We start from the raw sequence: 21,908 nt of genomic DNA, 5'->3' as shown, positions 1-21,908 counted from the left end.
ACTGCAGATGCTTCTGCCGAGGATTGGATTTAGCCCTACGGATTTTTTAAGCTCCTCTTGTTGAATAAAAAATAGTTACCATAGAAACAGCACCATGGTGAGTGGCCGGTCGCAGTGCGAGCACACCTTCCCCGTATGGCAGATGGCACCAGGGCAGAGATCCCCTCCCACACAGCTCCTGCTGGGCTCTGCCTGGGCACTGGGAGCGTGGGCAGAGGAAAAGAGATGGGTATCCATCCACCTGGGGAGGTTTGGGTGTGTCTGGTTTGGGTTTTTCAGCATCTCCCAGCGCTCGGCGAGATGCGGTCGTGTTCCACGCCCAGGAGAGTCACCCAAGGGTGGCACAGGTGGCAACACATGAGTGTGAGAGGGAAACCAGCAGTGCCTCTGCTCACACCCCTCCACACACAGCCCCCAGACCGTGAGGATTGCCTGGGGATGCCCTCGGTAGCATCGTGGCAGGAACTGTTAGTGAGAGGAATTTTAGAGCAGAGAGGATCAGGAGATAATTCAGTGCACACTGTGAGCTACCCTGAAAAACAGCTACACACCCCAGCTTTCTTTGAGGACTTCAATTGATCTTTAGATCATATAAAGCAGACTCATTTGGGTTGGAAGAGACACTAATGACCACCTCATCCCAAAGCCTCTGCCACAAACAGGGACACCTTCCATACCCCAGGCTGCTCCAAGCCCTTCCAACGTGGCCTTGGACACTTCCAGGGATCCAGGGGCATTCACAACTTCTGGGCAACTTGTTTCACTGCCTCACCAACCCCACAGCAAGAATTTCTTGCTAACATCTGTTCTAAACTTTCTAATCTTCAATTTTAAGCCATTCCCCCTTGCCCTATCACTACATAACCTTGCAAAATATCCTAAAATGTGTGACTTTTAGTTATCACCCACCGTGTACATGGGAGCAGATGCACATCAGCCCCTCTCAGTGGAAAACAATGCCCAGGGATGTGGAAGGCAGGAGCTCAGGATGTCACAAACTCCCTCACACTGAGCCTGGATGCAGTGGTTTAACTAAGCCAGGCTCTCTGGCTGACCTCTGCCAAACCTGAGAGACCCCAGCATGACAGAAAGAAAACTACACATGCCAGAGGGATGAGGAAGGAGGTTCTCACTCATCCCATCTGCTTGGCTTGAACAGCCTCTAGTACTTCTCTCCCAACCCTGACTTTCATATGGCACTGCCTAACAGACCCTGGGGGCACCTCAGACAGGGCTTGGCTTTGCCCACCTCCTTGGACTGCTCTCCCAGCCCAAATCCTTGCACAGCCTTGCCCAGCCAGGAGGCAGCTGGAGAGGGTTAGAGCTGTTCCCTGCTCAGAGGCAGCACCAGGCTCCATCTCACCCCCTGGTTTCAGAGACATCCCTGCTCCCTCCGTGCTGTCCCCTGGTCCTCACAAAGATGAACAGCTTCATGGAGGAGTGGATCAAAGGGCAGCAGAACAGAGGGATTGGGAAGCCATGCACGTCTCCAGCCAGGCAAACAGCAGCCATGGAGCCCAGGGATGGGGAGGAACAGATGGAGGATAAATAATCTGGCAGCCTGCAGACAACAACTCGTGGGTTATTAAAGCTCAGCAGGCAGAGCCAGGGCCAGAACAGCCATCAGGGCATGAAGGAGCTCAGGAATGGGGTTTGGCTTCCAGGGAAAACCAAAGGCACACTCCTTTAAAACTGCTGCATCAGCACGTGCCCATCCACTGAGCAGGGATGGAGGCAGAAAAACCCTCCTGGAACTTCAAGGCTACTCACACAGCCAGCTCAGGATTGTCTATGAGCTGAAAGAATCCCATCTCTAATTTAAACTCTTCCAGAATACAAAACACTGGAAGAAAACACTCTAAAACACCAAAATGTTTTCTAAATTCTGAGAGATGTTGTCTTGCCTTTGTAAAAAAAAAAAAAAAATCAAATCTTACTCTCACTACTAAAATGTACAGTTCATCCAATGGAAGAACTTTTTTCTGGTAGGAAGGAGTCTTGATTAATATTTGCCTTCAGACTTGTGAGTGTAGAACTAGAAGCACCACTCTGTCCTGAATTTCAGGGGCAGCTCTTGCCTGGATGGTGGATGGTCCCTCCATACTCCTTAGGAGAGATCTGTCCCAACTGATTATGCCATTACTTTTAATATTAATTAATACTATTAAGTGGTAACAGGAGACATCCAGAAGCTCCAGTCAGAAATAGGGGAATACTGGGCTGGGCATATAGAGGGGGTTATTGCTAGAAATATTTAGAGCTGGAAAAAACAAACAACAACTTCAGGAAAGGAGGAGAGGGGGGTAGAGGAACAGGACCAAAGGCTCTAAATCAGCCACTTCCACCTGTCTTAGGTAACCCCTCTCTCCTGATAAAGCAGTTTATCAGGTTTGGTTTAGAGATGTGGCTGGTAACAGCTCCATCCAAACCAGTCATCAGGATTCAGTTCACAGGAACTGGGAACATGAGGCCAATAGGCAAAATCCATGGAAAGATGATGAGCACCCCAAATCCTGGGAAGGATTTAGTTGCCCAAACAGGTGTCTGAGGAGAGGATCCACAACATCTGCAGGAGACACACAGATCTGGCACAGGAGACTGGAGAAAGCAGAATGGGAGGTCAGAGAGGATATCCAGGATCTCCTGTCTGCCTCTCTCCAGGAAACTAAACTCATTTACCTCATACAAGCTGCTGGGCTGCAACTCTAAAATATGCACTGACTGGTGGTATTAGGGTTGTGTTTGGAGCATGGCTCCCTCTTAGAGAGCACCAGCAATGCCAGCACTGAAGCAAACCACTGAAATTGTTCCACTGAACTCAGAATCACACCCCAGTAACATCTGGACCATCTGTATTCACATCTTTATTCCCTGACCCTTTTACCAGGTGTCCTCTGAAACCCAAATCATCATTTATGACCAGCACCAAAGCAGGAGCAGGAAAACCCCAACAGCACCCTGAAATCAGAGCAGACACAGCAAAGGACACATGTCCTTGGGTTGTGGCCTTTTGGAAGGATTTGTGCTCCTAAGCCATTCAAACATCCTTGAAAACCCTGTCTGTTTATTCTTCTTCAAGGATCAACATGTTTTCTGAAAAGCAGGGAACGACAAAATAGCAGGTGCAATGCAAAAAGCTTCTGTGAGGAGGAAAATTTATTCCAGGATGTGCAGTTTGCAAAACACTATGTTTAGTAGCTGCATAATAGCAGCATTTTCTGGCAGTTAAACATCACATTCCTTTCTCAAAGGATCCTAAAGCATTTCACAAACACTTCCAACATATGGCCAAGTGTAAAACAGCACCAGGAAAAGAAAATAGAAAAGAAAATCCTGTTTGCAGCCTTCTCCCTCATTTTTACAACAGGCTCCTGTGGTCTGGTGCCCTCTCCCTGGATGCCAAGGATCAGGGCTGTGCTTCTGCAAGAGGTTTTTGGAGCTGCTGCTGAAGAACACCACACACTGAGCATTGATAATTCAGGCTCAAACCCATGGTCTTGGAGCTCCCAGGCAGAATCCAACAACCCTGTGACACCAAAACTAAGGAGTGTCACTGCTGACAGCAGCCAGGGGCTGACAGAGCAGCCAATTCTCACACCTACAGAGGTGGCTCTGCTCTGCCAGTGCCACCTCCTGGGGACAGCCTGATGGCACCACAGTGACACTTCCCCTGTCAGGCAGAGCTTTAAGGATAACACAGATTTAATCCAGCTCAGGGGACGTGCTCATGGAGAGTGAGCACACACCTACAGCCATGGAATTCTGCAGGGAAATGTGGGAAAAACAGAATGTAACTGCTCAGTGTGCAGTTACCATGTCTGCCAAAGCAGACTTCTTCAGCTTTCCAGAAGATCTCCAAGAGCTGCCAGCTGTCAAACCTTGTGTTTTTTATCTCATCTGACACACTTCAGCTACAGTGGCAAGGAGCCCCAGGCACCCTGTAGAGACACTACTGTGCTGGGTTTGTAAATAAAATAAAAACAATTAAAATTAAAAAAAGTTGTAAAAGACACCTTTGGATATGACACTCTTTGCTGGGATCTGGGATTCTACTTGAAGGTCCCACACATTGGATTTCTTTGCAGTATCAATTGAGTTTACTCCCAGATAGTCTCCTAAAGCTTTAACTCATGTTTAAGTCACTACTAGAGGAATTCTTGCTCACAGGCACAGATGACATCTTGTCTTTTTCTCCTTAATTAAGATGTACAAAATGGGGTTGATTCACCCCAAATGGGCAGAATAAAGTGATGCCCACACACAAAAAATTTCTTCAGTCTCCTGTCTTCCCAGCACCAAAACCAGGGTTCAGAAAGCAACAAACTCTGAATTCTGCTCATCTTGTGCTCACCTTCCACATTATGATAAACAGAGAAGTCCTACTGACCTAATCATGAACCTAAACATTGACATTTTTGCCACATTTGGCCCCAAAGTAATTCTCCTCTTGGGCCATTCAAGCATTCCAAGGTTTTGCATTGTCTTTCAGGAGGAACATCTTTGCAAGCTCCAACCACACAGCACAGCAACTGGAATGTGCTGAATTCAAATTTATGACCTGCATGCAATAATTAAAATAAGTGGGCATCAGTCTGGCATGCTGGGAAGAGGCAGCAACACAGCTGTTAGTTATAAACTTTTTTTTTTTAAAAAAGGATGCTTCATGAGCCTCATCAGAAACATTCTTTACTCTTCCACACAAACAGGAATAAAATTTACACATTAGACATTCCATTTTGTGATTTAATCCCTGCCCCACACAAAGCATTTTTGATCTTGAAGCTGCCAGTGCAAACTTTTAATAGAGTTGGCAGATGGGAGCCTTGGATGAGACAAATGGCAGAGACCCAGAACTCTCTGCACACCACTTCCATCCCAACACAGGGCTCCTCAAACCCTCATCTGTGCCCAAGGCCAACACAAATCTTCCTTCCCAGCACAGCAGAGCTCCCACATTGCCAATGAGCCACTGCCTGGGCCATCAGCAAAGTGTTCCCTAATTAATGCTGCTAATTGGAGTGCATCTCAGCTGGGTGAGGAGCCTGGATTCCTCAGGCTGGCACATCCCTGCAGGAGGGTGAAGGTGGCACTGGGGTTTTGTGGCAGCCAGAATGGGACATGATAAGAGCCTTATTCCAGTTATGGAACTATAAAATCATTTCAGTTAAAAAAACCCTCAAAGATTCAAGCCCAACCATTAACCCAGAAGTGCCACATCTACACATGAACTGCAACATTCCAAGGATGTTCTGGAGAATCCCAGCACTGCTGTAAAGGGCTGGGAAGGAACCCAGAGGGTCCCCAGGCTGGTGGTGGGGAGGGCAGCCTGGTCCTGCTGCATTTTGGCCATAGGAGCAGCAGAAAGGATAATGCAACATAGTCCTTTGTGTAATGGAGAATGAAAACAGAGCTTTATTTAAACAAACACTACACTTATATATATAGGGTAGTTTGTGCAAAACAGAATAGAAAAGGTTCATTGGTCCAAGAAGGCAACACCTCTTTGAAAACATGCTTTCTGCAAAATATCACATCTCTCACAGGTGTTTAACCATTGTTACAATTCCTTGTCCTTGAGCAGCCTGAGAAAGCCAAGGCTTCAAGGCTGTTTTTTCCCTGGTTCCCAGCAGTATCCAGCCACATGGTCCACCAGGTCCCCAAGCAAGAGGCACCTCCCTGAGCATCCTCTCATCACTGCCCATCCCACCCCTGCCAGGATGGAACTGCAAACCAGGATCATCTGGAGCCACCATGGTTAACACTAGGGCAGATTTACATGGGAAATTAAAGCACAAGAGTAAGAATAAAAAATAAAAAAAGAAGATGCAGGAAAATTATCTCTTAATTCCACTACAGGTCCTTGAAGGAGGTCTCTCTCAGGTGAAAACTTTGGTGCAAGGCTCACAGAAATCTGTCCAGTTTGTGTCAGGTTTTATATTCACAGCCTTACTATTTCACAGTTGTGTACAATGTCTTTGCACAGATCTAACAGGATAAGACACACAAAAAACATCTGGAGAAATCCCTGCTGGTCACCCCCAGCCCCCAGAAAACACCAGAAGTAAGTCCACACATAAAAAGTGCTTTATACAAACATCCAAATTGTGACATTCCATGGTTATGTATTAGAGGAACAGGCTTTCCAAAAAAAATTTAACATAAGCTGCTAATCATGGCATGATATTTATTCATCACAGGTTCCACAAGCAAAGGAGAAGTATTTTTTACCTTGAACACTTCCATTGGAAGAGGAAAATTTGCTGCATCATTAAGGGATTTTTCCAGAGCGCATTTCCACTCAGTTATAGTCTTCAGAGAATAGATATCTAAAGGGATGACAATAACACAAAGGAAAAAAGAACAACAAAACCAAGAGGTGACTGTTTGGAGATCAAACATTTTTGGAAGACTAAAGTTCTTAAGTCATATGAATGGACAGAGCAAGTGAAATGAACAGTGTCTGTATTCCAAGCTGTGCAGCATGGATAAATTCAACATAAAAGCAACTAGCAGGGGCACACTGGAGGAAGATTGTGTTTCATATCCTGGAGTAAAACCCAGAAAAATTCACATCCTTCAAATACTGCTGAAGGAATGAGAATTGTATTATCTCATTGCTTGATAATAGTGAAAAAACTCTCATTTGATTTTCATTTCTTAAAATACCTGATGTTTCCTAGTTTGAGGAGCCTCAGGTCTTCAGCCAATATTAGTTATATTTGAACAAAACAAAAATTATCATTTTTAAGGCATCTGTTCATCAGAAAGTTTGTTTTTTTGTTGTTGTTTTTTGTTTGTTTGTTTGTTTGTTTGTTTTTTAATTGCAGGGTTGGAGTGGGTCTGGGAAGAAACATTTCAGCTAAACCTCCACCCAGACACATTTTTTAGTATCACACTCAAACCAGAGCATCACACCAGAGCAAGGACTTACACTCATGAATTTTCATCATTACACTTTTAGGCAACATCTTTGTGCAGCTTCACATTGCTTCCAGTGAGTTTCTTTACACAGGTTTAATATTATTAAATCATGATATTAACAAGCCCTTTATGGTTCAGTGCAGTGAAAGGCCTATGAATCATCAAAGGGAACAATGTAGGAAACAATACTGTGATGAGGAACATTATATTGGATTTACTCCTGCCCTAGAAAACATATTGTTATCTTGCACATAACAAGTTATTGCAGAACATTCATATCAAGGCCTCAAAGAGAGAAGATAGGTAGATAGACTGCAACAATTATTAAAATGGAAATGAACATTTGCTCAATAATAAACTCCAATCTTGATATGAAGAGTGTGGAGCTTTTCTTTGGCCAGTCTGGCTTCCCACATTCACACTGAGGTTCAATTTGGCCCAATTTGCATTTAAATCCTGTACATCTAATAACCATATATATTTACTAGCTAGCAGAAGATTTACTGCTGTATCTTACAATTCTGAAGGAGGGAATAAAAAATATGTGTAAAAAAAAAAAAAAAGGAATTGGCAAGCACTGTTTCCACCTAGCACTGATGGTACAAGAGAATTTTATGCTCTGAACTCAACAGATTTAAGACCTTATCAAAACAGGATTTGCAGAATCACTCACTGAAGTGGATGTATTTATACATCCACTGTATCAAATCTCACTACTTCAGAACAGACATCAAGGATATGCATATGAATTTAAACACACTTGAAGGGGAATGTTAACCTTTCAGGGCAGTATTTTTAATTCCTCAGCTGTCTGGCTATTAATGGCAATATAGATTTCAAGTCTTTGTTTACAGCGTGTGCAGCGGGCACAAGTGTTAAGAAGTGCACTCTTTATCTAATTGTTCATTATTTTATGGTTTTGTTGCCCCACTTCTCCCCTGCTTGCAGGAATTCTGATCAGCATGAAGTGCAGGGAGGGGGACACTCACCTTGTTTCTTTCTTTTTTGGTTTAATTTACAGGGAAATACTTAACACAATATGATTTTGCCCCAGGCTGCAGCCAGCCTGTTGTTTCTAGTCTGAGTTCAGGAAAACTCTGCCTGGTGCTTCCCTGCTGGAAACAGATCCTCATTTTCTATTGTGATGCCAGTGAAGCACAGGAAACATGACAGTGACATTTTGGGCAACTCTGGCCAAGTTTTGGGCAACTTTGGCCAAAATCAGCAAAGACAAGCAGCAGCTTCTGTGGGCAGTGTCAACAAAATTCAAAATACAGAGGCAACTCCAGTGCCTTCAAGGAATATCATGTAGACATTTAATTAGTGGTGTCTCGTTTATGCTGGCAAGTGTATGGACACTAAATTGCACGGTTAAAAGAGCATAAAGCATTTTATTTAAGTGCCAGGGCTGCAGGTAATTGAACAAAGTGTACTGTGTCAATTTGTATTAGAGTTCACAAGTAGAGAGCAATTAAAATGACTGGCAATTTGTCTTTAAATAGAAAGTAGCATAAAAGGGGATGATCTGGTCCTGCATAAACAGCTGAGCTCAGGCCATCAGTGGCTCTGTGTCAAGCAGCCTGTGCCAATTTGCACTAGCAAGGAGGATTATTCCAGACTCAGATATACATCTGAATGAAAAAAATAAGCTATAACCCCTTTGCTTCAGTTAAATGGGCTTGTGAGATATACAGAGCCTGTTTGGAGAAGACAGCTGGATGCTGTTTCATAGAGTCACTGAATGGTTTGGGTTGGAAGGGACCTCAGACATGATCTACTTCCAAGCCCCAGAGGATCCTCTTTCACATTAAGAGGGTGTTAGGATGTGGGTGGCTTCAGGAAAGAGACCCCACCATCCAAAATATTGTTTGAGTCCATGGGTCCTTTATCTGAGATGCTCTGCATCTTGAAAGACTGACTGGGAAATGAAACCTGGCAGGAGCCAGAGGAGGATCAACAGGAAAGTCACACCCCAGACACAGAGGGAAATAAAGCTCAGGGTGGATATGCAGCACCCAAGTCAAGGATAGGCAAAGCACTGTCACCAGCTGCAGAGGTGATGTATAAAAACATAAAAACACCCTGATTTGATAGCAAGGGGACACACAGCCTGATCTGGGAGCAGCTACATGTCCTCAGCATCTCTTCAGAGGAGATTCCTAACAGCTCTGATACACAGTCTGAGGCTGTTCCCTTTATCAGTCAAGGAGCTGCCTTAACTGGCTTCAGACGTTCAAAATTTAGGACAACCAGGTGTGTATTCATTGGTTTCAACCCCTGTGAGTGAAAAAAATAGGCTGAAAAAGATGTCATTTCATGTCACCTATGTTGGTTGTGTCTTAGCACCCTCTTTTCCCTACTCATCTAAAGAGAAGCAAATTATCATGCAGAACTGTCTTTTGATGCCTGCACCATGGCAGGTGAACCTAATCCCTGATGTGTTAAAAACAAGATAGTGCCCACAAAATCTCTCCTTCCTAAGAAGGTCCACACTAGGTCTTTCACACAACAGACATATTCCTAGTCCAAATGCTCTTCCCTAAATTCACTAGGGGATGTACCCCTGACACAGGACCTCAGGTCTTTAGGAAACCTCATTTTTTGAGTTTGTGGCTGAATTAACAGCCTCATCCCTGAGTTTCTTTAGAGCTCTCTGCTGCCAGCATCTCATCCTCACAACTCACTGCTGCTTCCCTGACTGCTCCAAGAATCTTTTTGCAGAGACTTTAATTTGAAGCAGATCCCATGAGACCAGCCACTTGGGGTATTTTCTGTCTTCTTCCTCTCAGTTAATGTCTCACACACTTTATTTATTCACTGTGCCTCACAGACACGTTGGATGGTTGGACAAGAAGATCTTAAAGGGTTTTTTTCCAACTTTAACGATTCAGTGACTCTGTGTTAGATGGACATCAAATGATCAGCAGTGGGACAACCAGCACTGCTGCCTCCAGAAACTCCTCAGATTTCCACTCCTGGCTGGCAGTCCCTGCAGTGCAGAGCCTGACTGCTGGCTCAGAAGGGGAATAAATGACAGACCCCAGAAGCAGTGATCAGCAGAGGATCTGGGCAAAACCAAAAGAGCTCAGTCCTGAAGGGTCTTTTCTCAACAAACTCAGATTTAGGAGATGTAAAGTAATGAAGACCTATTTAAGTAAATATATGTCAAAAAGAAGATCTGGGCATTGAATCCATTAATAACAATGTTGACTAAAAAGTGAATTACTAGAGAAATGAAAGGAAACAGCTAAAGCATGTAAGAACCAGAGAGAAATTTTAGAAGTTAAATCAAGGACAGAGGAGAAGAAAAGGAAACAACTCCAGCAAATGAAGAGTCCAGTAATAAGTTTAGAGAAAGACAACTGAAAAAAAAAAAACATAAAAGAAAGGTATGAGGGGTGAGGAATCCACAGAGAAGGATGTGCAACTGGATAAAAGGAGGAAAGAGTAAAAAGCAAATGGAATGAACTAAGAGGAAGCACAAATCTCCTCTGGGCCATTTCTATAGTCACCAAACCTATACAGGCCACGAGGGTTCAGAGACAGTCAATGAAAAAGTTTCTCTGTAACACAAAGACTCTGTAAAATAACAGAGTGGGTGATATTCATGCTCTCCAGCATTCACATCTAATTTAGAGGTAATGGGGAACATTGATTTCTACCTATCAGTGAAGAAAAATACACACTTCCAAAAAGCACTCAAGACCCAAGTCCCAGACAAACTTGTGAACACGAGAATTGACCACACTGGGGTCAACTCTCCTTATCAGGTGAGGGACAGAAGCCACATCAGAAACACCTTCCCAGAAGAGAAGAATTTAATATTCATGGAAGAACTTCACCCACAGCACAAAGAAAACGAGGCACAGACCTGGACACATTGTTAACCTAGACAGGAGAAGGTGGATCAGCCTGTGATCCCAGACTGGCTGAACTGTAGTCCCAACCCCTTTCCATCCAAGCTAGCTTGAACACTAAACTCAACCCTAAAGAGCTTCTTCTGCAAGCTGTAATCTCCAGGTGTTTCATATTGCAAAGACATCAACTGAAGTTATTTAATAAAGAATGCAGTTCACCTGACCCACCCTGAGCCCAAATTAGATGGATCTCCCCTCCCATGTGTGCCACAGCCAGAAACTACTGACAAAGCAATGTGAATGCTGGAAAAGGACAAACAATATCTCAAAACATCAGTGCACACCACGAAGGGAGACAGCATTTCAGGGAGGCTTTTTACCTGCAGGTGGGTCCATTCTGTATTTATTCTCTTGACACCAACCCACTGGTCGAAGTCTGCAATCCAAGTAAAACAACCACTGGTCATAGGATTCAGTCTCCTCCAATCCCACATAGCGAAGGCGTAATCTTCCTCCAACATTTTCAACCACACTAACTATCCAGTACTGAAAGGGATTCTGGGAATCCTGCAGCTCTATTAAGGAATCAACTGTAATGAGGTCTACAGGGTTTTTTCCTCGCAGAGGCTGTTTGAATAGAAGCAAAACTCCTTATTTTAAACTTTATTTGAAGACTTCTCAAGGAAACAGATGACAGCAGAAGATTATTTTTGTTTTTCACACCATCATCCAAGCGATCAGCAAACAGTCTGTTCTTCTTCTATTTTACCCAATGTCTTCCAAGTGCAAATTCAGAAGTAAAACAGAAAACAACAGTTGTGCTAATTTCTCAACCGACATCATCAACAACAACAACAAAAAAAGAATAATAAAAGGTGGAACAGCTCCTAAGGCACATCCACTTAGGACATCCTGAACTACTCAAAGCCCAGTTGTACTGGAGGATTTCAAACAAATTCTCATTGACTGCAGCTGATAAGAACCAACCACAGGACTGGACCCTAGTATTTACCTAAAATGTGACTATTTTATGCATGGCCCAGAAATTTCACTTTGTGTGCTGATCTCTTTCACCAAAGATCAGCTTTATCTTATCTCCACTGGCATGGAGAGCAAATTATCCCCCCCAGCCATGGATGCAGGAGTCTGTGGGGGTTATTCCAAAGCTCAAAGGTTTGGATCCAAGCCTGAGGCACACAGGATTTGTTGGGTCAATCCACCATGCCCAAGAAATCCCAGTGACTGAGGTTATTTGCTTCCACATGGTTATTTTCTGGGATCCCAGCCTGTTACACACATGTGTAACTTTCCACCTGCAAGCACAGGCATTAAAAAACCATGAGATGCTCTGCAGAACAACCCCTTTGGGGCTCAGTGGTTTTGGTTTGTTACTGTGAGCATCTCTGTGTTCTCAAGCTTTAACATAATGGTTAGGTTTCTTTTTTTTTTTTTTTATTAACTACAAGTTTGAATTCTTATGCAATGTCTCAGTTCCAGGGTTTTAAGAGCAGCATTAAAATGGCCCCAAGACTTGGAAGCATTGGTCCCCAAAGGAGATGCTAAGCAAAGGCAAAATACATTAAAACACACTTTTTTTTTTCCTGTTTGTCCCACTTTGACTTAATTAAACCATATAAACATCTCACATTACTTTTAAAAATATTAATTCTGTAAATCAAGAGTCAGTCCAGGATGGTTCTTTCTAACAGTGGCTACAAAACAAAGTAAGGATAAAGCCTTATTTTTCAAAAAGTTCTTTTTCCTACTGAATATTGTAAATATTCAAACTCTGAGGTGCAACTGATTTTCATACAACTCCTAATTCAAAAATGCAGGCAAGAGAATGAGAATATGGTAAAAAATGCAATTAAAATTAACTAAGAGCTTATCACATGTACAGTTTTAAACAGCTTTATGATTAATAGATATTTCTCAGAACAATATATTTGCCATAATAAGCTACTCTTCTACAGTACAAGCTGCAAGCATCAGTATAATCACTTCAAATATTATTTCATGGCAAAATGCAGTGTCAGAATTTAATAATACAGCAGAAATCCACTTTAATGTGGATATTTTTTTCTCCTCTCATACAACTGCTTCACTGCAACAAAATAATCTTTAATATGAAACGGTGGTGTAATGATTTAACTTATTATAATAAATCCCTGGCTGTATCAAAGTGAATATTGCTTCCCTGATTTGTGTGCTAAATTTTAAGCCAATGGGCTGTCACTTACCCTGTGAGAACTGAATGGCTAAGGATTAATAATCAGCTTGCATGAAATATTAACATTTACCATCATGCAAGAACCCTTCACATGCATAGCCAGCATGTAAAAAAAAGATTTTAGAAGTAGCACTACATATTGATTTAACAGTCTAACAACAATCTGCAGCACTCATGAACAGCAAATCTGTCAACAGGGGCCAACACACATTGCAGGACACAGACAGCACCCAGCACATGAAACACCACAAAAGGATCAGAAATGTTTCAAGCCAACACAATGTTTTCTCTGCTTTTCTGCCTGGGGCTGCCTCTCCTCCCTGCCTGCAGAAAGGGGAGGTTTGGCACACAAGAGATGGGGCTTGGACATCATCAAATTTCTCTATGTGCCACCTGGGAGCAGCCCAGGAATGGGGATTATTTGGGGTTGTTCATCCTTCAGACTGGGGGGGAAAAGCCCTTAATGGGGCAATAATAATTCTCCATGCCAGGTGCATTCACACTGCTTGGGCATGTGGGAAAAGGATGCAGCTGTGGATGGTGGAAGCGAGGGACAAAATGATCAAAAGTGGTGCCTGGATGCACACTGGCCTCCCACAAAGTCAACATGAGACTTTCACAAAGGTGAATTCCTCTATGCCCTCCTCTCAGCCCAAACACAGAGGCACAAAGCATGAGGGGCTCCTGCAGGACCTTCTGTCTCCCCACACAAGAACAAGGTGATGCAAAAGCTTCAAGGTGAAGCTGTGGGGTTTTTATCCAGGATCTCAAGGCACACTGAGCTGTCCCAGCTGCAATCACCCTGTGGATTTGCTGCACAGACAGAATGGGGCCATCCAAAAATGGACCCTTCTGCTCTTCTGGGGCACCTCACCCTACAACTTCCCCACTAAATGTGACCTGCTGGATTTCTGGGGAGGGAATGTCCTTGAGGGAGCACTGCCCATGGAAAGATAAACCTGACTATCAACTACCAAACCCCTCCCCAAGCTGTGCCACAGAATCAGGATGGTTTGGGTTGGAAGGGACCTTGAAGATCACCCAGTTCACCCCTGCCATGGGCAGGGACATCTCCCACTACCCCAGACTGCCCCAAACCCTGTTCAGCCTGGCTCTGAACACTTCCAGGGATGGGGCAGAGATGGACTGGCAGCTCAGGTACCAGTCTGATGGCTCTAATGGGGTTAGAAGGGCTGAGTTCTCCTTTCTCTGGATGGCCCCCATGCTCTCCTTCCCCCACCAGACCTTTTCTGAGCACTCACCTTCCTAAAGAAATAAAAGGCACAAACCAACTCCCCAGCCTGGGCCAGAAGCAGAGCCAGCAGGGTGCAGGCAGGGCTGGCACAGATTTTGGGGCAGGGCAGGCACACAGACACAAGCACACACAGAGGAGGAGGAGGAGGAACTGCAATCTAATACATACACCTTCCAGCAAATTGGCAGGGGCTGTCCTGGCGCCGGTCAGATCCTGGATGAGAAACTCTGTCCAGTCCATGTACTTCTCCTTGATTGCTGGGGAAGGGAAGAAATGAAATTCTTAGCACAGCACACTGCAGAGACTTGCCACGTGTGTGTCACACAGTGGACCTGGTGTATTTATTGAGAAATTCTTCATTATTAAAGGATGAGCCCCTGGCACAGGGTGTCCAGAGAAGCTGTGGCTGCCCCTGGATCCCTGGAAATGCCCAAGGTCAGGCTGGATGGGGCTGGGAGCAACCTGGGACAGTGGAAAGTGTCCCTGAATATGGCAGAGCACTGGATGAGCATTTTAGATCCCTTCCAACCCAAACCATCCTGTGATTCCATCATTTTAGAAACATCCCAGCTCTACAGTTTTGGATACAACAGCAGCTCAGACCAAGAGAAAAAGATGGTTTGTTGTCCAGTTCTTTGGGCAACCTGTGCACACAGTTAAATCCCAAAAAAAGGGAAGGTGTTGCTTCACTGTAGCCACTGACAGTGATTTACAACATCCTGGTTTATCATCCCCATCTCTCCCATTCAGAACTGGCCACTGCTTGTGTAACCACTCCTTTCCTGCTTATCACCTGGGCTCAGATGTGATTTATAAAGTCTCCCAGTATGTTCACTAATGACCTCTGGGAAAAAAAAAAGAAGCTGTGCAAACTTTCAATTCCTTGACAGGAGACCACAAACTCCAGGTGCTTTTCTAACAAAGTAGAAATATCAACCCTGAGAACTCATATATCAGCTGCTGAATCAATATCAGCAAGAAGAAAGACTTAAAGTCTTTTCTCATTCAGGAACTTCTGTTTCATTTAGAAAAAAACATGAATTATTTCTGAGGTAAACACTGTGAACCAGCATTACTTTAGGACACCTATGCAGTTTTATAATATTTGAATTGAAATATAGAAATTTTGCCTCTAGGATTCACACTGAAATAAGTGGACACAGAAAGGCAATAATTCAACAAATCTCAGCTTCAGAGACAGAGATGCCTCTTCAAATGCACTCTGCAGTTGCAATCAGAAATCCAGAAATTAAACCTTAAATCTACCTGCCTGTAAATGGGAATTAAATTACATCTGAAACATTGTTTTCTCCCCAAAATAATCTTACTTAAATGTGAGAGAATCATCAGGAATGCAGTTATGTTGCTAACTTAGAAACACCTACAGAAGGAAAAAATCACAAGCATTTGAAAATTTCAGCATTTCCTCTGAAAACAAGTAAATAAATTGTTTAAAGTCCATCACTCCACAGTAATCCAGAGGACTGGGCATGGATAAAGACACAAGCTATGCCCAGTGCACTTTATCTCAACCTCATTTCTGAGCTGTGCTCCTTCCCCAAATGCCAGTTCTCCCAGCTTGAGCTAAACATCCAGTTTAGATATCTAAATTACCTTAAATGTGCATTTAAATGGATTTAAAATGATCAAACCTTGCACTGCTGGACTTGAGCCTCCATAAAATACTGTTTGAACTTGCCTAGAACCATTCTAAGTCTTTTGCAGCACTGATTTCCAGAAGATTTATGACCTTTTGCATTATTTAAGGTGAAAGAATAGCCTTAGAAGAAGTGGTTTAGATATGACACTTTCTCTCTCAACACTCCTGCTGTGTACAGCTCATCAGTCCCTGTCCACCCACCTCAGGATAAAGAAAACAAGCTGAATTCTGGCATCAGGGAGAGGACAGGAATTGTGATAATGAACGAGGCTGGAGTCCCTGGAGCTCAGAATTCTGCCTCTCCCCGAGAACAGCACTGGCTGCAGCACACAAAGGTGCAAGCTGAACTCGATTTTGGCTCATTCCCACAAAGTTGTCATCCAAATTTCTGACTGCCAGAGCTTCACCACCAAGGAATGACAAATGTGATAAAAAGCACACAGTTTGAACTTTCAAAGCTGGCAGGAGTGGAGGTGGGGGGGGTGGAGACAGGGGGAGAATAGGATTTTCAAAGTTGACAACAGATTAACAGATTTCAGGGGCTTCCACTTCCAGATGCCCAACTGGAGATGTCATAACGGTGCCTGATCCACAGATCTGGCTGTCTGTCAGTCAGTCTCCCTTCCAGAGAGAAAAAAAAATCCCCTGTCCTTTTTTAAAAGACCTGCACTTCAGTTTGACATCTAAATCAGCTGATGCCTCTCTCCACATTCAGGTCTGAATTAGAGGCTTCTGAAGTCCAAAAATCCCAAGGTGACCTCTGTTTTCAGACTAAACAAGCTCAGCTAAAAAAATAAAAGAAAAAAAGATCTATTCTCAGTTTCTAGGTGGTTTCAGAACCATCCTTCTCATACAAATCTAATTTCTAGGGCTGTCCTTTATTTTATTCTGCTTTTGTAGCATGGATAAAACAACTTGAAAACCTCTGAGAGACAATAAATTGCATTGCAAGTTGTAGAAACAGGGATTTGAAGGTTCCTCGGTGCCTATAGTGCACAATCAGCCTTCTCAGTTTCCCAGTTCAAGTCACCACAATGCAAATATTAATTTTTAGTAGTAATGAAGTGAATCTGCAAAAGCCTTTGAGGACCAAGCAAAATGTTAAACAAATATATCTAAACTAAGGACAATCTGCTGGGTAAATGAGAATAGCTGTCAGTGCAATGCACTGTCAGTGCCCAACCTGAGCATCCCTCTCCTGCAATGCTGGTGCTCCTCTGGCATATCACACTCAGCACCTGGGGACTGAAGCAGTGAACTTTCAATCCTATTTCCCATTTTCCCTTGTTAGCTACAGCAAAAGGCTCTGCTGAATCTCTCCTACTGCTGGACAGGCTGGGGGAACTCTGTTCTGGTTTGGTTTTTTTTGGTTTTTTTTTTTTGCAGCTGGCTGGCCAGCTGGTGGGAAGGGAAGGTGGCCAGGATAAAGAGTCCTGCTCCATGGTGACCTAAACTCCTCTAGTATTCCTGTTTTCAAAACATTTTCCCCTGCCTTAAATAAATTCAGTGACTCAGGAGTGGTCCATGGGCTTCAGCCAGCCATGCTTTCTTCACCTTTCAACAGATCCATCTTCCCACAGGACCCCTGTGAACTTCCCCTGTAGCTCTGCTCCAGACTGAGTTCATTCAGGACTAACAGCACAGTGAAAAATCCATCCAAACCCAGACCACCAGAGAAACACCTGAGAAAGATCCCAATTTCCCTGCCCAGCTCCTGAGGAGCAGCTGGAGTGAAGCACCAGTTCCCAGACCCAGTGATGGGCTGGTGAAGGCTGAGCCACTCCCAGCAGACCTCAGTGAGATTATCCACACCTGCAAAAGTAAAAACCAGGTCCTTGCAGCTCCCTTGAAAAAATAATTATTTCAGAGATCACCTTCTAGTTTGGCAAATATCACAGCAAATTCTTAAATGAGAAGGAAAAAGGACCTTTCTAAGATATTGACTCAGGTTATAAAATTGAGTGCCCCTTCCAGAGACCTGAACGCCACCAAAAAATGGATCATATCCAATATCCCTAATTTTCTTCCACTTTACTCAATTCACCTTATCCACAATGTCTCTGACTCCCACTTCTCTCTCCCTTTTCTGAGCCATTTCCTCAGTTTTACTTGCTGGTCTCATTTTGTGTTTTGAGACTCCAGGCTGGACCTGGCATCACCTGAGGAGCAGGGGCTGCACCAGCTGGTCACTGGCTGATGTGCAAAGTGTATTTATCCTCAGGTTTTCCCCACCAGCTGCCCAAACCCAGCCCTTTCCCCTGGCTCTGTGCCTGCTGACCATGAAAACCATTCCAAGAGCAGCTGGGAATGCTGGAGCAATGCACACCCCATCCCCTCCACCCCCTGAACACAGAGCCAGGAGAGCAGCTTCATTCCCTGCAACCCTGTGAATCTCTGTGCCCTGCCTCAGCCTCAGCACATAATGGCTTCAGATTTATCTGCCTCTCTAGAGAAATACGAGATTAAAAGCACATTGGTAGTCCCATGGCAGCACTGAGGCACAGGCACTCCATTCAGTGAATAGGAGATACTATTATCACATTAGCAACTCTTGGGATTTTCTCTCATTTTCTAGGAGTTGCTGTTTTGCTGAGAGCCACTCCTCTCAGGTCAGGTCATGGGTTTACATGGAAATTCTCATTTTCCTTTTTTTTTTTTTTTTTTTCCCCCCAAAAACAGGACACTGCAAAGTGCAGGCAAAACCTTGAAATCTGAAAGACTGTCAAGACAATGGAAAGAACATGGTGGGATTTTTACTTTTCATGACTGTTTATTCCCCCCAAAGCACCCACTTGATTGGCAAGAACAAGACTCAGGGATCTGAGAGATCTGCTACATTTGGTAAAATAAAGGAATGCTAGCACAAATAACTTACAAGCATACAGCATCTAAAAATAAGCTACTCCTTGGAAAAACCTCAGCATGCCCCATGGATAGATGTGCCCAACAAGCAATAGCATTAAATAATGCTCATTTTTGTCCACATCTAAAAAAAAAAACCCAACTAAAAAACAACAAAACACTCTTTATGTTGGGTTTCTTTTTTTTTAAATAACCCAGCAACCTGTCAACACCTCTACTGGAGAATCCCCACTGGAACCCATCAACCTCTAAACAGCAGAGTTTTAATTTTCTCATCTATGAAGAACAGCATCTTAAACAGCTTTATAAAATGGTTTAAGATCTTTCAGATTAATCTGCTAAGAGACAACACTCTCAGTGTGGAAACTATTTTTATCCTTAAAAATTTAACTCTTTCCTAGGACTGGAATGAACAAGAATAGTTAACAAGGGGAATTATAGCTGGGCAGGACCCAGGCAATTCTTCTCCCCCCATTGTGAATTAAACTAAAATACCAGGTTATAAATAAAAAAAACTGAATAAACCAGGAAACACACTAGAAGACCAGTTTGATTAATTTTCTAAACAAGTAATTCAGGATTTTCAGAATTTAATATAGATATACAAACTAGGTATACATGTATATATTAGATACAAAAATCAGATACACATTTGAGATACATTAAAGTAAAGCTGCTGGTGCCAGAAAGAAATGCCCAGAGCCTGGAGAGAAGGATCACAGATCAGCAGGAGAGCACCTGAAGGGCAACACAAGGAACTCCAGCCACTCCATCAGCAGGGATGGGTGACATAACAGTGGAAATCTGCCAGAGGTCAGCCAGGAAAACTAAGGCTGGACAGGGCTTGGAACATCCTGGTCCAGTGAAAAGTGTCCCTGCTCATGGCAGGGAGGTGGAAAAAGATGATTTTTAAGGTCCCTTCCAACCCAAACCATTCTGTGACTCTGTGACAAGATATGGTGTTTTTAAAAAGCTAAACAGCATATTGCAAAACTATAGAAAGCTTACAATATTGACATTTTCTTTTAATTTTGTCACACATCTGATGCAATATTTATAAGTTACAAAAATATTAACACATAAATGTTGTAACTATGTTATAAAGGTCTAAATGATGGAGTCGAAATGAGATGTCTTTATATCAAAATAACATAGAATGCTAAAACAATTTGTTTAGACTTCACCCATCAAAACAATTTGTCAAAACTGACATGTTCTCACAAAATATTTCCATTTTGATAAAACAGCATTTTGACAGGAAACGGTTGAATCCCCACATTTTCATTCATCTTGCTGAACTATTTACATCCCTGTGAACCAGACTGGATGTGAAAACAGGATAAGTGCTGTCCCTAAGCAAAAGGCTCAGGCTGTTTCTGAACCCTTCCCAAGACCTTCAGGGCTGGGAACACACTCCACTGCATCCCCTACAAAGCCAGATCCCCTATGAAGAATTTCCAAAATAAATTAAGTAAAACCAACATTTAAAAAAATTTACTTAGTGCTTTAATGGCATTTTTTTAATAAAAATAACTGTTTGCTTTGAATTCTTTTGTGGGCTCCCTGAAAAAAAGCCAAGTGGGGCTAAAGACATCTTCAAACAAATTTCTTACTTAAAACTTCAAACAGTCTGTTCTCACAACAGCAGAGTTCTGTGGTTTGAACTGGATCACAAAATAATGCAAATTCAGTCCAGAAAGAAAAGAAAAATGCAACAAAAGCTGTTGATCTGATTTCCTTGTGAGCCATAAGCCACAAATATCATGAGACCCCAACTTCAGAGCTCAGGCATTGCCTTCTCTACACCTGTCTATTAAACAGAGTGTTCAAGGAAAATATTATCTAGAGAGGATTTTCATGGAAAGCAGAAGCCATCAGCAACTGTCCATCAAATACAGGTGCTCAAAAGACACTTCTGGACCAGCAGAGCTCTGTGGTCACATTCATGTGAATTTAAAACAGGCTAATGAACAGATGCTGGAAGAAGTGTGATGTCTGTAAAATGTTCTTGTATTTTCTGAATAGATGATTCTTTAAGCTGTCTTATCTGCTTGCTCTTAATTATCTCACTTTTTAAAAATAAAACTGAGTAAGTACAAACTTCAAATTAATGTTTAGCCCATGTGAGCTGCTTAATTTAATGACAATATTCTGAATATTTTTAAAATTTTTTACAGGATATTGGATACCCTCTGTTTTTTCAGGCGATCCAAACCACCCTGATTTCATTTGTATGAGAAGATTATGCTGCAGTTTCTGTGCTCTTGACCCAAGAAAGGGCCAAAACACAGGACTTAATCCTTGCACACCCAACTCTGCATGAAAAACCACTCCTTGATCAGAAGAAGTAGAGAGGAAAAAAAAAAAGCCAGATAAAGGCATGAACACATGATTTAGGTCCTCACCTGAACAACTCCCCTACAGTTTTTCTATTCACCTATACTAAATTTCAGTACAATGGGACTTTTATCCTTCCTGCTGCCATTCAGGGTTTCCAAAAATGATCTGCTAATATCCTCTGGGTCAAAACAAGCAAGTCTATGAGCAAAAAGCTGCCTCACTGTCCACAGGACAATTTGCTTCCCAACATCCTTTGAGCCCTTCACAGACGTGCACACCATTCCCCTTGGGTTTCTCTATCCTTAATTAACTTCTATCTTTTTAACAATAAAAAAGCAGTGGGTGGTTTGGGAGTTGCTTTTTCGTTTCTTGAAGCTTGCACTGGCTACAAATTCCTACCCAGCTGCAGAACTATGGAAGAGGTGGATGTGGGATGCTGTGGAAGAAAACCAACAGGGTGAGTGGATGCTATTATACTGATTTTTTTCTTTTTTTAATGATGAAAACTCTTGTAAAAATCACCTCCATTAACTCCCTACACCTCAAGAATCTGAACAAGACATTTTGTCCTGGCAGAAGGGTCTTTCTTCTTCCAAGTCAAACTGCCCAAGATCAGAAGAGAAATTTGCCTCACAGATCCCAAGGGCACAGAGTGGCACAAACCCAGACTAGCCTGCCCTGACTCCCAGTACCCATCATGTAAATGATCTGCTCATAACTACTGTGATTAATTACCTCCCTTCAGTCAAAGTCAATACTTGGCTTGCACTGAAATATTTAAAT

At 42.9% G+C, this 21,908-nt stretch overlaps 1 protein-coding gene across 2 annotated transcripts in view; it reads right to left on the bottom strand.

Moving 5' to 3' along the window:
* SFMBT2 (Scm like with four mbt domains 2) overlaps positions 1-21,908 on the bottom strand; it is a 104,356-nt gene that overhangs the window by 45,356 nt on the left and 37,092 nt on the right. The window contains exons 5-7 of one of the 2 annotated variants that reach the window (XM_056481948.1): positions 14,432-14,520; positions 11,159-11,405; positions 6,229-6,326 (exon numbers count right to left, since the gene is read on the bottom strand). In XM_056481948.1, coding sequence (XP_056337923.1) covers positions 6,229-6,326; positions 11,159-11,405; positions 14,432-14,520 — 434 coding nt within the window. Of the gene's footprint in view, positions 1-6,228; positions 6,327-11,158; positions 11,406-14,431; positions 14,521-21,908 lie in introns of those variants that run through there. The other variant, XM_056481949.1, reaches the window with a different exon arrangement.

Source organism: Oenanthe melanoleuca, chromosome 1A, assembly GCF_029582105.1.
Source record: "Oenanthe melanoleuca isolate GR-GAL-2019-014 chromosome 1A, OMel1.0, whole genome shotgun sequence".
Lineage (NCBI taxonomy): Eukaryota > Metazoa > Chordata > Aves > Passeriformes > Muscicapidae > Oenanthe > Oenanthe melanoleuca.
Note: the sequence above shows the minus strand (reverse complement) of the source record. Positions and strands in the feature narration are given on the sequence as shown.